This window comes from Lagenorhynchus albirostris, chromosome 2 (assembly GCF_949774975.1).
Source record: "Lagenorhynchus albirostris chromosome 2, mLagAlb1.1, whole genome shotgun sequence".
NCBI lineage: Eukaryota > Metazoa > Chordata > Mammalia > Artiodactyla > Delphinidae > Lagenorhynchus > Lagenorhynchus albirostris.
Genome location: NC_083096.1, coordinates 53,023,062 through 53,035,892, shown reverse-complemented (window position 1 = coordinate 53,035,892; position 12,831 = coordinate 53,023,062). Strand labels below are relative to the sequence as shown.

Below are 12,831 nucleotides of genomic sequence, written 5' to 3'. Positions count from 1 at the left end.
AGAATCTTTTCAAGTACCACACACATACACGAGACAGGAAGTTAAGCAGACTTCCTAGGCAAAGATCAATGACCTTGACTGCTCTCCTGGAACATGCCTTTATCTCAGTGTCCAGTACTCCAAGGTAAACACTGCAGGACAGATTTGAAAAGAATACTCCATGAAATGAGACCCCTTAGAAATCAACACATCTGTTTGCACTGATTGTTTAAGGAGTCAAGGAGTTGGCCAGATGAAGGGAGAGTTATTGTAATTCTAAAATCGCACTTTCTTGGGGTTTGTGAGTTAGTGCTACTCTCTGTGTTTGCCTATAGTATACTTTGTGATTGCTGGGGATGTGAAGCCAAGAGTTACACAAACCAGCATACATGTGGAGAAAGGGACTAGAACTTTGGTGAGATCAGAAGCATCTATGATGTCTCCATTCAAGCAGAAAGGCAAAAAGCACCTCCAGAAAAATTATGAATTAGTTTTACGGGCTCAAACTCATATTGAAAAAAATCTGACATTTGCCACAAGCAGCATCTGTGGGATAGTATGAATGGATCAATGCAAAACAACACCATTGGGGAAAAAAATTCCAAAAACTCTCTCAGAATACATGGGCTACTGTTGATAACTCACCGTATCCTTACATCCAAAGGAAAACACATTGTTAATGAATTTTATTAATGACAAAATTGTTCATGATTCCTTCACATCAAAACAGCAAAAACCTGTCTTGACTTTTTGTTTGCGGGGTGGGGCGGGGGAGGCGGTGGTCAGAAACAACATGGTTTATTATCTCAATATTGTCTTTTAGTCCAGGTTCTAGAAGTTGGAGAACACTACCATTTATAATCAGACCACCTTTTCCCCCACTCTAAAAGAAGTTAGTAAAACAATAAGGTACATATGTTTAACTTTTGATATTCTAGCATCCCATCCTCTGCACGAAGGAGGGACTGTGGACCGAGGAGTTCAAGTTATGTGAGAACCTGCAAGGGGAATGCCCACCACCCACCTCGGAGCTGAATTTCGTGGAGTACAAGTGTGAACAGGGATACAGGATTGGTATGTTTGGGAAGGGATGCTGACTTCTGCTCCCAAGTAATCCTTAACTAGGACTGGCTGGATCTTGAATCAGATCCATTGTTCTCCCTGAGGAGTGGATAGAAATTCAAGTTGACTCTTAGCTGCTTCAGTAAAAATGAAATTTATGACAAATTTATTTTTTTTTTATTCCTCCACTCATGTGTAATGTTGTTGCCGCTGCTGAACCATTTGCATAGTGTCTGGTCACGTTACCCATTTCGCAGCAGGCTGAAAAGTGGATTGATTTGTGGCAGGAGTAGTAGTTCTAAGAGGAAAGGTGGAAGTGTGTAGGCGCACACCACGCATGTGCTGGGCGCCTCCTCTGTTCTCTCTGCTGTTGTTACTGGAGCAGAGAGTTCCTGCAAGGAACAATTTGAAATTGCCTAGCTTGCCTGGCTCAGCAGCCATTCCTTCTGTACAGGAGATTCGGCTCCAGAACCTAGGGGTAACTTCTTAAAGCAGTCATTGAAATTAAAAGTCTCTGTGGCCAGGGCCGATTGAAAGTCAAGTTGACTTAAATTTGCTCTGGCTGGACTTAAGCATCATAGAAAAGGGATGCTGTTTGTGGAAAACTTTGTGAGATTAACCCGACGTTTTGAATTGTACAAGCAAGGAGTAATTTTCCAAGTCATTCTAACGTTTGTAATGCCAGTAGGTATCATTTGAGTTAATGAGAAAGCTTGTTAGTTTCTGAGAACGTTCTTTACCATCTTCAAGTTGCTCTTTGCACTGAGAAGTCTTAAGGTCAGGCAAGGAGTAGCGGAATGCTGAGACCATGCCTCTTGTGTGGTGTCTCGTGAGAAAATTCTTATCTCCCCACCCTCTAATTTTTACATTAATATGTCACACACACACACGTATATAGAGTCCTTAAGAGTCATGTAACTCTTTGAGTTATTATACAAGTCAGCAAAAAACATTAATAGAGCTAAGTGTGAGCTGAAAAGAAACTAGGAGATCATCAAAATCTTTAGATGAGGAAATAGAGAACCCTGAGAGTCTGCTTTCTTTGAATAGAATTTTAGAAGATACTTAAGACGCCACATACAAAGAAATAAAGCAAGATTTTTCTTTAAAAGGCCAACACATGACCAAAATCTCTGCTTCTGATTTCCCCTTGTTTCCTCTTTTAATCACATAGGTTTCTTGGCTGCCTGTGTAATGACCTTCAGTCTAGCGGGCATTATAAATCCACCTTCATGATTTCTGGGCCATTTCTTCCCCAGCTAGTAAAGTTCTTAGGTAGTAGATGTTGCAATCATAAGCTTCCAGGAAATTATATGAGCAAAAATGGTATTAAAAGTACGTAAAAGGCATCAACAAATCCGGGTAGACTTTGGCTGGCCAGAGTCCTGGAGTGGGGTATTGGAGGTCTATGAGACCAGGAATTAAATCTTTTATTGCTAAGTCATACAGAGATTCAGGGATTCCAGAGGAGGGGGTATATTGGACTAGAAGGAGAAAGGGCACTTGGGCCAAGGGAGTTAACTTGCGGAAGTGGCTCTTTTTAGTAGTTAGTGTAGGAATATCCCTACAGGTACACAGTAGATGAGTATCGACCCTGCCTATGACCATGTTAATGAGGTGACCTACAATGTAGAAAGCAATTGTTTTTGTACTTCCCTGGTGGCACAGTGGTTAAGAATCCGCCTGCCAATGCAGGGGACATGGGTTCGAGCCCTGGTTTGGGAAGATCCCACATGCCGCGGAGCAACAAAGCCCGTGCGCCACAACTACTGAGCCTGAGCTCTAGAGCCCGCGAGCCACAACTGCTGAAGCCCACGCGCCTAGAGCCCGTGCTCCACAGCAAGAGAAACCACCACAATGAGAAGCCCGAGCACCACAATGAAGAGTAGCCCCCGCTCGCCGCAACTAGAGAAAGCCCGTGTGCAGCAACGAAGACCCAGCACAGCCAAATATATAAACAAATTTATTTATTTATTTAAAAAAGAAGTGAGCAGAAAAGAAAAAAATAAATAAATAAAAAAGAAAGAAAAATCAAAGCTAATGATTCCAAGATGTAAAAGACTGAGATGTGGGAAGTTCAAGTCTCTTTTGTAAATTTCTGTTCCTTCAGGTGCAGTGTGTTCCCCATCGTGTATAATCCCCCCTAGCGATCCCGTAATCCTTCCTGAGAACGTCACTGCTGACACTCTGGAGCACTGGATGGAACCTGTCAAAGTCCAGGTGAGGAAAGGATCATTTTTATGTGCCGAGGATGTAAGACTGCTGAACAGTTCTCAACCGGCAGCATATTCCCTGGAGTAATTTCAGAGGCTTTCAAAGCATCCTTAGAGCAAACAACCGCATGGATCATTCCTAGAGAGAAGGATTGAAAATCAAGAAGAAAAAAGAGAAAAGCTTGAGAAAAGAGATGACCAGTATCCAAAGGAAAGTTTAAAAGATAATATAGAAGGAAGACTCAGAGACATAAAGAATGATAATACAGGAAGGGAAGGAAATTGAAAGAGAAAATTACCACTAATAAAAAAAATAGGAAGATAAATTAGAAAAGATGAAAATAAAACTGAAAACAGGGAGAGAATGACTAGAGGAACTAAGGAAAGTTACCTTTCCTGCCTCCATTTCCCACCCTCTCTAAACCCCCAGATCCTCTCTGGACCCTCTGATACTCAAAGTCAGTCATGAACGAGATCCATCTCTGAGCTTTCCATTCGTTTTCATCCTCATTTGAAACCCTGAGGATTCTGCCTTCCTGCAGGGTCCACTGGTTCCTACTTTCTCTCTCACACCCCTCCTGTCTCCGGGCCTGGGAGAGGAGCAGATGTCCTCCTGTCTCCTCAATGCCACTTCCAAACTCTTCTCCCTGCCTCCTCCCTGAAATCACCCACATTTGAATCTAATGCCAACAGAATAAAGCACTCACCACCCTCAGTGCAGCTGTCATCTTCTGACCCTCAGTTCACTCCCTCCCCTGATTTTTTAACCACTTTAGCTCCTGGCTCACAGTCACTTTACCTAATATTCCTGGCATAACTCTTACTTATTTCAACATGCACACACTGGGTCCTTCCCACACCTGGGTTCTCAGTTCCATGGCCTCCTTTGGCCACCTTTACCTTCCTGACTTTCTCTGCCATATGCTTTCCTTGGCTTACTGTAATCTTGCCCCAGTGGCTCCTGGCTAATTCTTGAACAGACACACTCCCACCTCAGTACTTTTGCCCCGTGGCTCCCTCTGCCTAGAATGCTCTTCTCCTGGTGTCTTCATGTCTTGCTGCTTTGCTTCCTTCAGAATTTTACTCAAATGTCAGGAAGGCCTCCTTTGACTACTCTGTCTAAAATTTTAACTCCCCTAAAACTTTGTTTCCCTTCCCTCTTTTATGTTTTTCTCCTTAGGACTTACCATGACCATGCATATTATATATTTTACTCATTTATCTTATGTATTAATAAGTCTCTTTCCACCACTAGAATAAAAAGGTCCATGAGGGATTATTGTTCACTACTATATCCCCAGATCCTAGAACACTAACTGGTATGTAATAAGTGTTCAATAACTATTTGTGAAATGAGTAAATGAAAAAGAGAAAGAAAAGGCTATACAAGGATGAATGGAGATGACCTTGTAGTCAGGAAGTTAGTTCTTCTTAGGATGGGAGGGTGGGGATATCAGAAAGCCTGAGCGCTTTGTTGCTTTATTAGACTGTCTAATAAACAAAAACCTTGGAAGGCTATTCCCACAGAGTCACCAAGAGATGGACGCTAGAGAGATACTACACGGCAATCATTCTCAGATTGCTCCTTTTCTCTCACAGGCTAATTGTGCTGTCTTATTGGCAGGGATGTGTGTTAAAGCAGGAGGATCAGGAACAAATACTCTAAGTATGCTTTGGGGTGGGGGATGGGAGTAGCGTGACCCTATTAATTCAGTCAGTCACTCACTCAGCAAACACTTATTGGGGCTTACTATGTGCCCTGGAACTGTGCTAAATGCTGGGAATATGAAAAGGAAAAAAATGAGAGTCCTTCTGTTTACAAGACTTATAATATGCCCACGAAAACAAACATTTATAATAATGCAACATGGGAAATGGCTTGCTTGTGGTAGAAGAGCTGTGGGAACACCCAAGAGGAAGCATCTAATTCTTCTGCTCAGGAGCTTTGGGGAGTTGGGGGAGGATCAACAGACCAGGAAGCTTTCCCTCTGGGTCTTAAACTATGATCGAGGGGAAAATTCTAGAGGATAAGGAGTGGTAAGAAATTCTGTGTGTCTGAAACCAGGGTATTGCGGTGGTGAGGGAGAGGGGAGATGGGAGGTAGAAGGATGAGATAGGGCAGCGGCAGGTGGACGAGATCCTGTAGGGCATGGCAACCCCTCTTAGGATGTTGAACCCAATGAGAACGCTATGCAAGAGGGGGCCCACCGCGAGTGGGAAGGCGCTGGGAAGACCGTATGGATCAGGAAGGAGAAAGCCAGAAAAACACCTTGTCTGGTTCTCCCATCCCAGCCTTTCTAGACTTCCTGTCCCATTTCCCACAGTCTGTTGTGAAGGTTTAGCTGGAATTACAGTACCTGGAGAAAGAACTTCTGCCTCATGTTCACGGAGTGCCAGATGGTCTAGACCCTTTCTGTCAGTCCCTTGAACTCAACTTCTTATGATGAAAGACTTCTCTTTCTCTATAAGCAGCTAAAGGGGGAAAGGCTTGGGATGTTTACAATCCATTTGTCCCACTTGAGAAATGAACTGCTTCAGGAACCCTTCTACAATCACTTCAGCATCTACCCAACAAGACGTCCCATGGGCACAATCGATGCATGCAGGGTTTGTCAGGCCAGAGTGCAGGCCTTCCGGTGATGGGGGGGTCTCCGACCTCTGCTTTCCAAATGGAACATTCAGAGAAGAGCAGTTCACTTTTCTTCTTGAAGACAGCAGGGGTACCAATAACAGAGACTTGACTATTTCCAAACTGAAAAACAATATCTTCTATTTTATTAAAACTTCCCCTTTCTCAACCATCCTTTGGGGGAGTCATTATTATTTATTTACCTCTATTCCATAGCATTTTGTTCATGTTTACATTCCTAGTTCCTTTTTCATGCTGGGCAAATTGTAGGTGTCTTATGAATGTTGGTTGAGTAAGCAAAGAAATTTTTATAGCATCATTTTCTACTTTGAAAGTAAATATATATTTTCTCCTCAAACTGGGAGCACTTGCTGCAACTTCGTACTGCTATGTATAATTATGTCCTTGTCAATTTCAAGTTGCCCACCCCAGAAAGAAAATGCAGAATTTATTTTCTTCTTAAACTAAACACCAAATGTTATCATTTGTATCACTGCATTTATCATGACTATGGTCTAGTCAAGAAAAAGAAGTCAGTGGAAGCAAAGGAAATGATGATGAGGTTATTGCCCTTATGTACCCAGGTCCTCAGAGATGAGATTATGCCCCAACCATAGATGGTCCCATTTTGTGGCACTCAGTGGCTCTTGAGGGGCGGGAAATCTAAGCTTGTCCTCACAAAAAAGGAGAAATGCCTTATACACCAAAACAGTTGTATTAAATGAAAGTCTTCTTCGAGTAAAAACCTTGTAACTTACATTGATTTATCTTGAAGGATGTTCCATATTGTACTCAATCTTAAGTTTTGGTGTCCTTCAGAATCACTTGGGCAGTTTGTAAAGGGAGCAGACTTGGGTTCCCCCCTTTAGAGAGACTGCCGATGCCTTGGGGTGTGCATTTTTTAACAAGCACCCCAGGTAATTCCACTGTAATGCTTTGCGAAACACTGCTATTAAAATACTGGCAACATAAATATTTTAAGTACAAGTACACCTATTTGGAGCCTGGCTCATTTGTTTAGTAAATGATGATCTCCTATTTCATGTAAACCCTTGCTATCTCCCATACTTCAAATACCTGGTATCTGGCAAGACTACAGAGCAATGGATTAAATTGCATCATTTTCTCTAGTCTGCTTCCAATGACTTCATTCTTTGTAATAAAAATGATATCTTACATTTGGATAACGCTTTATTGCTTTCAAAGTTGTGTATATATACATAATATATATATTTTGGAAATTTAAAATTTCATTTGAATCTTCTCACAAACCAATAAACTAAGAAAGGAAGATTTTATTATCCTTATTTTACTGACAAATTAGATGTTGTCGGGTTATCTGTTCAAGGTTGCACAGCTTTCAAGAAATGGAGAGAGCAGTGCAGCCAACTTTTCTGACTCCAAGTTCAGTCGTTTCCCCTGAATCACCCTGTTGGCTGTAGTCTTTTTTCCCCCTGGTGTATGTTTAGGTTAGTTTGCCTATCAAATAGAAAACAAGTCACTTGCCCTAACTATGAGAACCTCCTCATTCCCACATGTCCCTTCCCTCCCCGTGAAGTCTAACAAAAATAATTGAGAGAGATATTTCCCTATAATACTGCTTTTCCTTGTTGTGAAAGAGTTTGTTTTTAAAGAACAATCAAGTATGCGTTTTAGGTTCCTATAACATTTATGTGCCTGTCTCTGGGGGTTCTACTGGTTTTTATTCCTGAACATGATACCTGACTCCTAGAATAATATACTTTCCATTAAAGGGAGAATTTCTGAGGATTTAGGTAGTCTGGGGTTTTGATGAAAAACAACTCAAAGTGGCAATTGTCAAAAGAAGAGTGAGGTCCTCCTGGGTTCAAATACTATATGACTTACCCCTTGGAGCCTCTGTCTGCTCATCAGCAAGAATGAGGATGGTATTATCTATCTTGAAGTGTTGCTATAAAAATTCAAAATAACACTTTTGCAATGTCTTGCACAGTTTCTAGCACATAGTTCTGAATTATGTAAAAATGGAATTTAAGTTCACTTAGTAGAAATCTTACCTTTGGAAATTTCCAGCCTCTCTGAAAAGATATCACCTGCTATCTATAAGAAAGAAAAATATTGTTCTGTAAGTTCTTCGCTTTGCTTGTTAGTGTGTGTAGATAGAGGTGTGTAGGTCATTTATTTTTTCTGTGCCTTTTGCACATGGGGCTGGGAAGACAATTAATGGCCATTCAGTGCTTCCTATTGGACACCTCTGACTGAAGAAGCAATTTCTAACGGCTCTGGTTATGAGACTGAGAAGAGAGTAAGGATGAATGTATACTATTATTTCTAAATGTTTCAAGGGCATGCTGGCTGTAGGAAACATGAAGTAAGAATTTGAAATTCCCAAATGGACTTTCTGGGCCTTTGTTGTTGTAATGGCGTTTTCCTCCTTCACCTACTGCACCCAGGGATTTAGACCTTTCTATGGTGATGGCATCAGCAGAGACATATCCCTGCAAAAGAGAGGATGCCAAACAAAAGGGCTTCTTGGCTGTCAAATAAATCCCTGCTAGTCAGGGTGACTGAGCAGTGGAAACTGGCAGCTGGGACAGACAGGAGACAGCCAACTGCCCAATCAGTAGCATTGTACCATTGCTCATATCTAGGGGGTCTGAGCTGAGGGTGTAGGAAGAGCTCCCCATGGACTTCTGCTGAGAGCATTTAGTGTTTTTCTTATCCCTGCTTTTCCTCTTCTTCATTTTCCACTTTTCTTCCTTTTTTCTGTCATTCTAACACCAAACTGTAAGAGTCTTGGGGGTGGGAATTATGTCTTCCTCAATGCATGATTCATTTCACCCATTGCTCAGAGCGAGGTTGCTGTGTGAAACCAAAGAGCTCGAAGAAGACAGTGCCTCCCACCTCCACAGAGCCATTTCTCATGGCAAACCTTTGGATTTTTCCAGAAAGCCTATGTAAGGTTGATTTTTTTACTATTGTCCTTAACCACTGTGTCTAGAGAATGTTTTATTATATCTTGTGACTTTCCTGTTTAAAATAGGAAAATTGACATTTTGACTTACCTTATAAAGAAGTGGTCTTTTGAGAACCAGATTTCATGGAGATATTTTTTTTTTTGCACATAATAAGGCAGTTGTTTGCATGTAAACGAGTTTTTCTAAACTGTATTTGAAAATGTTTCTTTCTGAAATACAGAAGTATCCATCATAACATCTCATTTCCCTATTAGTCTGCTTCATAAATTCAGTTTTCCCAGGTTGCATAATCCTTTTTTCCTTTTTTTTTTTTAGTATATCCTAATTAGGAATTAGTGAGGTCCAAATTAATGAGATTTTCCTGTGGCTACACACATTAGGTTTGCAAAGTTCTCAACACTGCATGGAATCCCTCTCTCAACTCCCCAGCTCTTCAACAGAATTGCTCAGTCAAAACAAACCTTATAATTTCTGACTTTGTTTTCCCAAGTTGGTCCCCAAAGGATTAATAATTCCTTAAATACAACCAAAATGTTTTAAGAGGAAGAGAAAAGCAGGAGGAAAAAAAGAAGATAATAGTCACAGTTTCCCACTATCTGGTCTCACCCTCCAGTCTGTCCCCTCATCTCCTAATCCTCCCCCTCCCCCCACCCCGAGTGTCCTCTTGATGGGTGCAATTGTGTGTAACAGCTCCAATGACACTTGCCACACATCACGGGAGAACAAATCCCTCAGACATGAGTCATGAAAAAATCTTCTTTTTCATCTGTTTAAAACGTGGCATTGTTCCCTCTCTGCTTGAGTAAGTCTCAGGCATCAATTCCCTCTTCTCTAGAGAAGAGTAGACAAGAGTGTCTTGGAGGATGGGGGAAGAATAACCACAAAGTATATTGCAGGGTAATGTACTATGGCCCAAATAAATATGCAAAATAGTGCTGTATTTTATTTAGGGCTGCATACATATATGGTAATAAGGAGATCATCACAAACCTGGGCAAGGAGCAGAACTTTGTGATCTGATGTGATTAGTAGCCCATTCTGTCAAGTAACTATTCCTGATAAAAAACAATTGAGCAATTTTGTATTAGACCTTAATGTTGGCTAACCATCAGTCTTGTGACCTTTAACAACACATTTAACCAGGCAACAGCCTTCATACAGCCCTATGACCATCCTAATAACCCTTAACTGGTTTTCTTTCCCTCTTTCCTCCCTCCCTTCTCTCTCTCTCTCTCTCTCTCCCTCTCCCTCTCCCCACTCCTTTCTCCCCCACCCCATCTTCTCCTTTCCCACCTCTGCTCTCCCTTTGTTCTTCCTTTCTTCTCTTTTTTCCCTTGTTTTTTAAAAAATTTTAAAATAGTCCAACCAAGAGGAAATCTTTAAACTGGTTTTCTCATGAACTTTTTCTTTTTGAAAAGTTTAAAACAAATCCTTGGCCCTTAGTTTTCACAATTGATTCATCTGAGAAGTGGCTTGCTAATAGTATAACAACTGTAGTTACAATTATATACAAATGTATAGAAGTAATAATTTTAAAATTCAGAATAGTTGTTATTAATAGGGAGGATGGAAGGAGAATGATGTTGGAGGGACATATACAAGGGATATTAATTGAATCTCTAGTGACAGACTCTGGAAGCAGATAAAACAAAGTGTTATGATTTGATAAAGCTGGGCAGAGGATATAAGGTTGTTTTTTCAATTATTCTCTATAGCTTTTCAAATGTAATATATAGGATTATAATTTGTCAGAAACATTCCAGAAAATAAGAAAATCATATTGAACTATTAAACGATAAACTGAGGCATATTAAATATTTTAAGAGTTTATCTGAGCAAAAAACAATTCAAATCGGGTAGTGCCATACTGGGTTTAGGAGTACTCCACCAACAGCAGCTGGGGAGAGACTTGATTATAGAGAAAAGGCAGAAGCAAAGTAAGGACATTATTGATTGGTTATAGCTTAAAGCCAAGTTGGTTGTTCATGATTGATTTCCCTTTGGTTTCAATTTCATAACCTTGAGACATTGACAGGCTTAGATTCTGCTTTGCTTCCACAGGCCACCGTGGCATTAGCGCCACCTCAGTGTAATGGCCTCCTTGTTTAATTAATTTAACACACCTCACCAGGAGCTAGCCCTTCTATGCCAACTTCTCACTAGTTTTCCTCCCATTTCACTTTCCTCTTTCACCTCACTACCACAAATGTGCCCATAAAATGTAGGATCTGAAAAACATTTAAAATTTTCCTCCAATTTTGATCAGTAAGTAGTTATTCAGTTAATTCTATATGCAGATCTTTTCATATGAGATGAGTGACTTTCATAGGCCAGAAGATAAAGAAGAAACCTAAAGGTACAACAACCTATTTAACGGTTGACAAGTACTTGTTGAACGTTGTCTCTCTCTAAGTCACTGAAATAAGATGTGTGAGTGGGAGACAGTCCCTATTCTCAAGGATTTTGCAGTCTAGGAAGGTATATGACACAGTTACCAGAAACTTTTGTAATCTGTACAGAGATCAAGGAGGTTGCCAGTCTGAATTAGTCTTAAGACTGAATTATAGAATATTAAAAAATTCATTGAGATGGGTATTGTCAATCCCACTACCATGAGCTTATTGAACAGATGTAGTTGCACATGTATGAAATGATTTATACATAAGCTTTGTTTGTTAGAGCAAAAGACTGAAAATGACTTGAATATCCATTAATATGGGTCTGATTAAGTAAATTAAGGTACATCCATGAAATGGAATAATATTCAATCGATAGAATGCAGCAATCCATATACCATCAAATGAACAGAACACCAAGAAATGCTGTGAAGTAAAATAAAGTTAGACAGTCAAACAACAATAAACTAAAGCACTAAATAAAACTATAGTATTTCATACTTTGTGTGAGGAAATAAATAATTGTATATATGTATGTATGTTCATAGACTATCTGTAATGACATAAAAAAGAACTAAAAATAGTATGCAGGAAATTGAGTAGCTGGGGAGATTGTGTATCCTTTTATGCTTTTTAGATTTTATACTGTGAACATGTATCACATAATAATAAAATTAAATTACATAAAAATACAAAGATGTAGGGGAGTTCCCTGGTGGCCTAGTGGTTAGGATTCTGGGCTTGTGGCCCAGATTCAATCCCTGGTTGGGGAACTGAGATCCCGCAAGCCACATGGTGCATCCACAAAAAAAACCAAAAAACAACAAAGGTGTAAAAAATAAATTGGAAATAATAAGAGAAAAGAGCACTGGAGAATGTGTATGTGTAGCGGATTCACTTTGTTATAAAGCAGAAACTAACACACCATTGTAAAGCAATTATACTCCAATAAAGATGTTAAAAATACATATATATAAAATAAAATGGAGGCCCACTACTGATGCAGAGTAGAGATGTAGAGGCTAGTACTACAAATGGAACGGTGACGAAAAAAAGACTGGAAAGAGAGCTATCACAAATTTCACAATAAATGGTAATTGCAATTTGCTTCAGCAGAGCAAAATGAAGAAGCTGTTATGTGAAAAAAAAATGCACATGTATTGTTTCCATCAGATAACTATTGAGTAGCATTTCCTAAAGTGAGTTCCACAGAACATTAATCTGGAGAGATGGTCACAAAAGAAAACCCAAAGCGTCTGTGGTTAAAAAAAAGAGCACTGGAGAAAAAGAATTAAAAGTAAATACAGACAGACTCTTTTTCTTTCTTTCTTTCTTTTAGGTTTTTTTTCTTTTGTTTGCTTTTTTCCTTTGCAATGTATTTTTAGAATTTCTCAAGTATTAGAAGATCAACACTCCTGCATGTAGAAAGGTGGTGGATGGAGTAGAAGGTATGAAGGGCATAAGAGAAACTGATCCAGTCAGTTCAGAGTGTTCTGGCAAGTTCTGGCTATGGTCGTCATGTGAGGGTGCTGAGGCTAAGTTCCCCTTCATGTGGAGGAATTGATGTACTTCCAGCTACCTCCCCCCATAGACTT

At 40.0% G+C, this 12,831-nt stretch overlaps 1 protein-coding gene across 3 annotated transcripts in view; it reads left to right on the top strand.

Moving 5' to 3' along the window:
- Positions 1-12,831, top strand: part of PAPPA2 (pappalysin 2) — a 285,263-nt gene that overhangs the window by 229,737 nt on the left and 42,695 nt on the right. For all 3 annotated transcript variants that reach the window (XM_060132723.1, XM_060132713.1, XM_060132703.1), the window contains exons 18-19: positions 918-1,053; positions 3,152-3,261. In XM_060132723.1, coding sequence (XP_059988706.1) covers positions 918-1,053; positions 3,152-3,261 — 246 coding nt within the window. The remainder of the gene's footprint in view (positions 1-917; positions 1,054-3,151; positions 3,262-12,831) is intronic.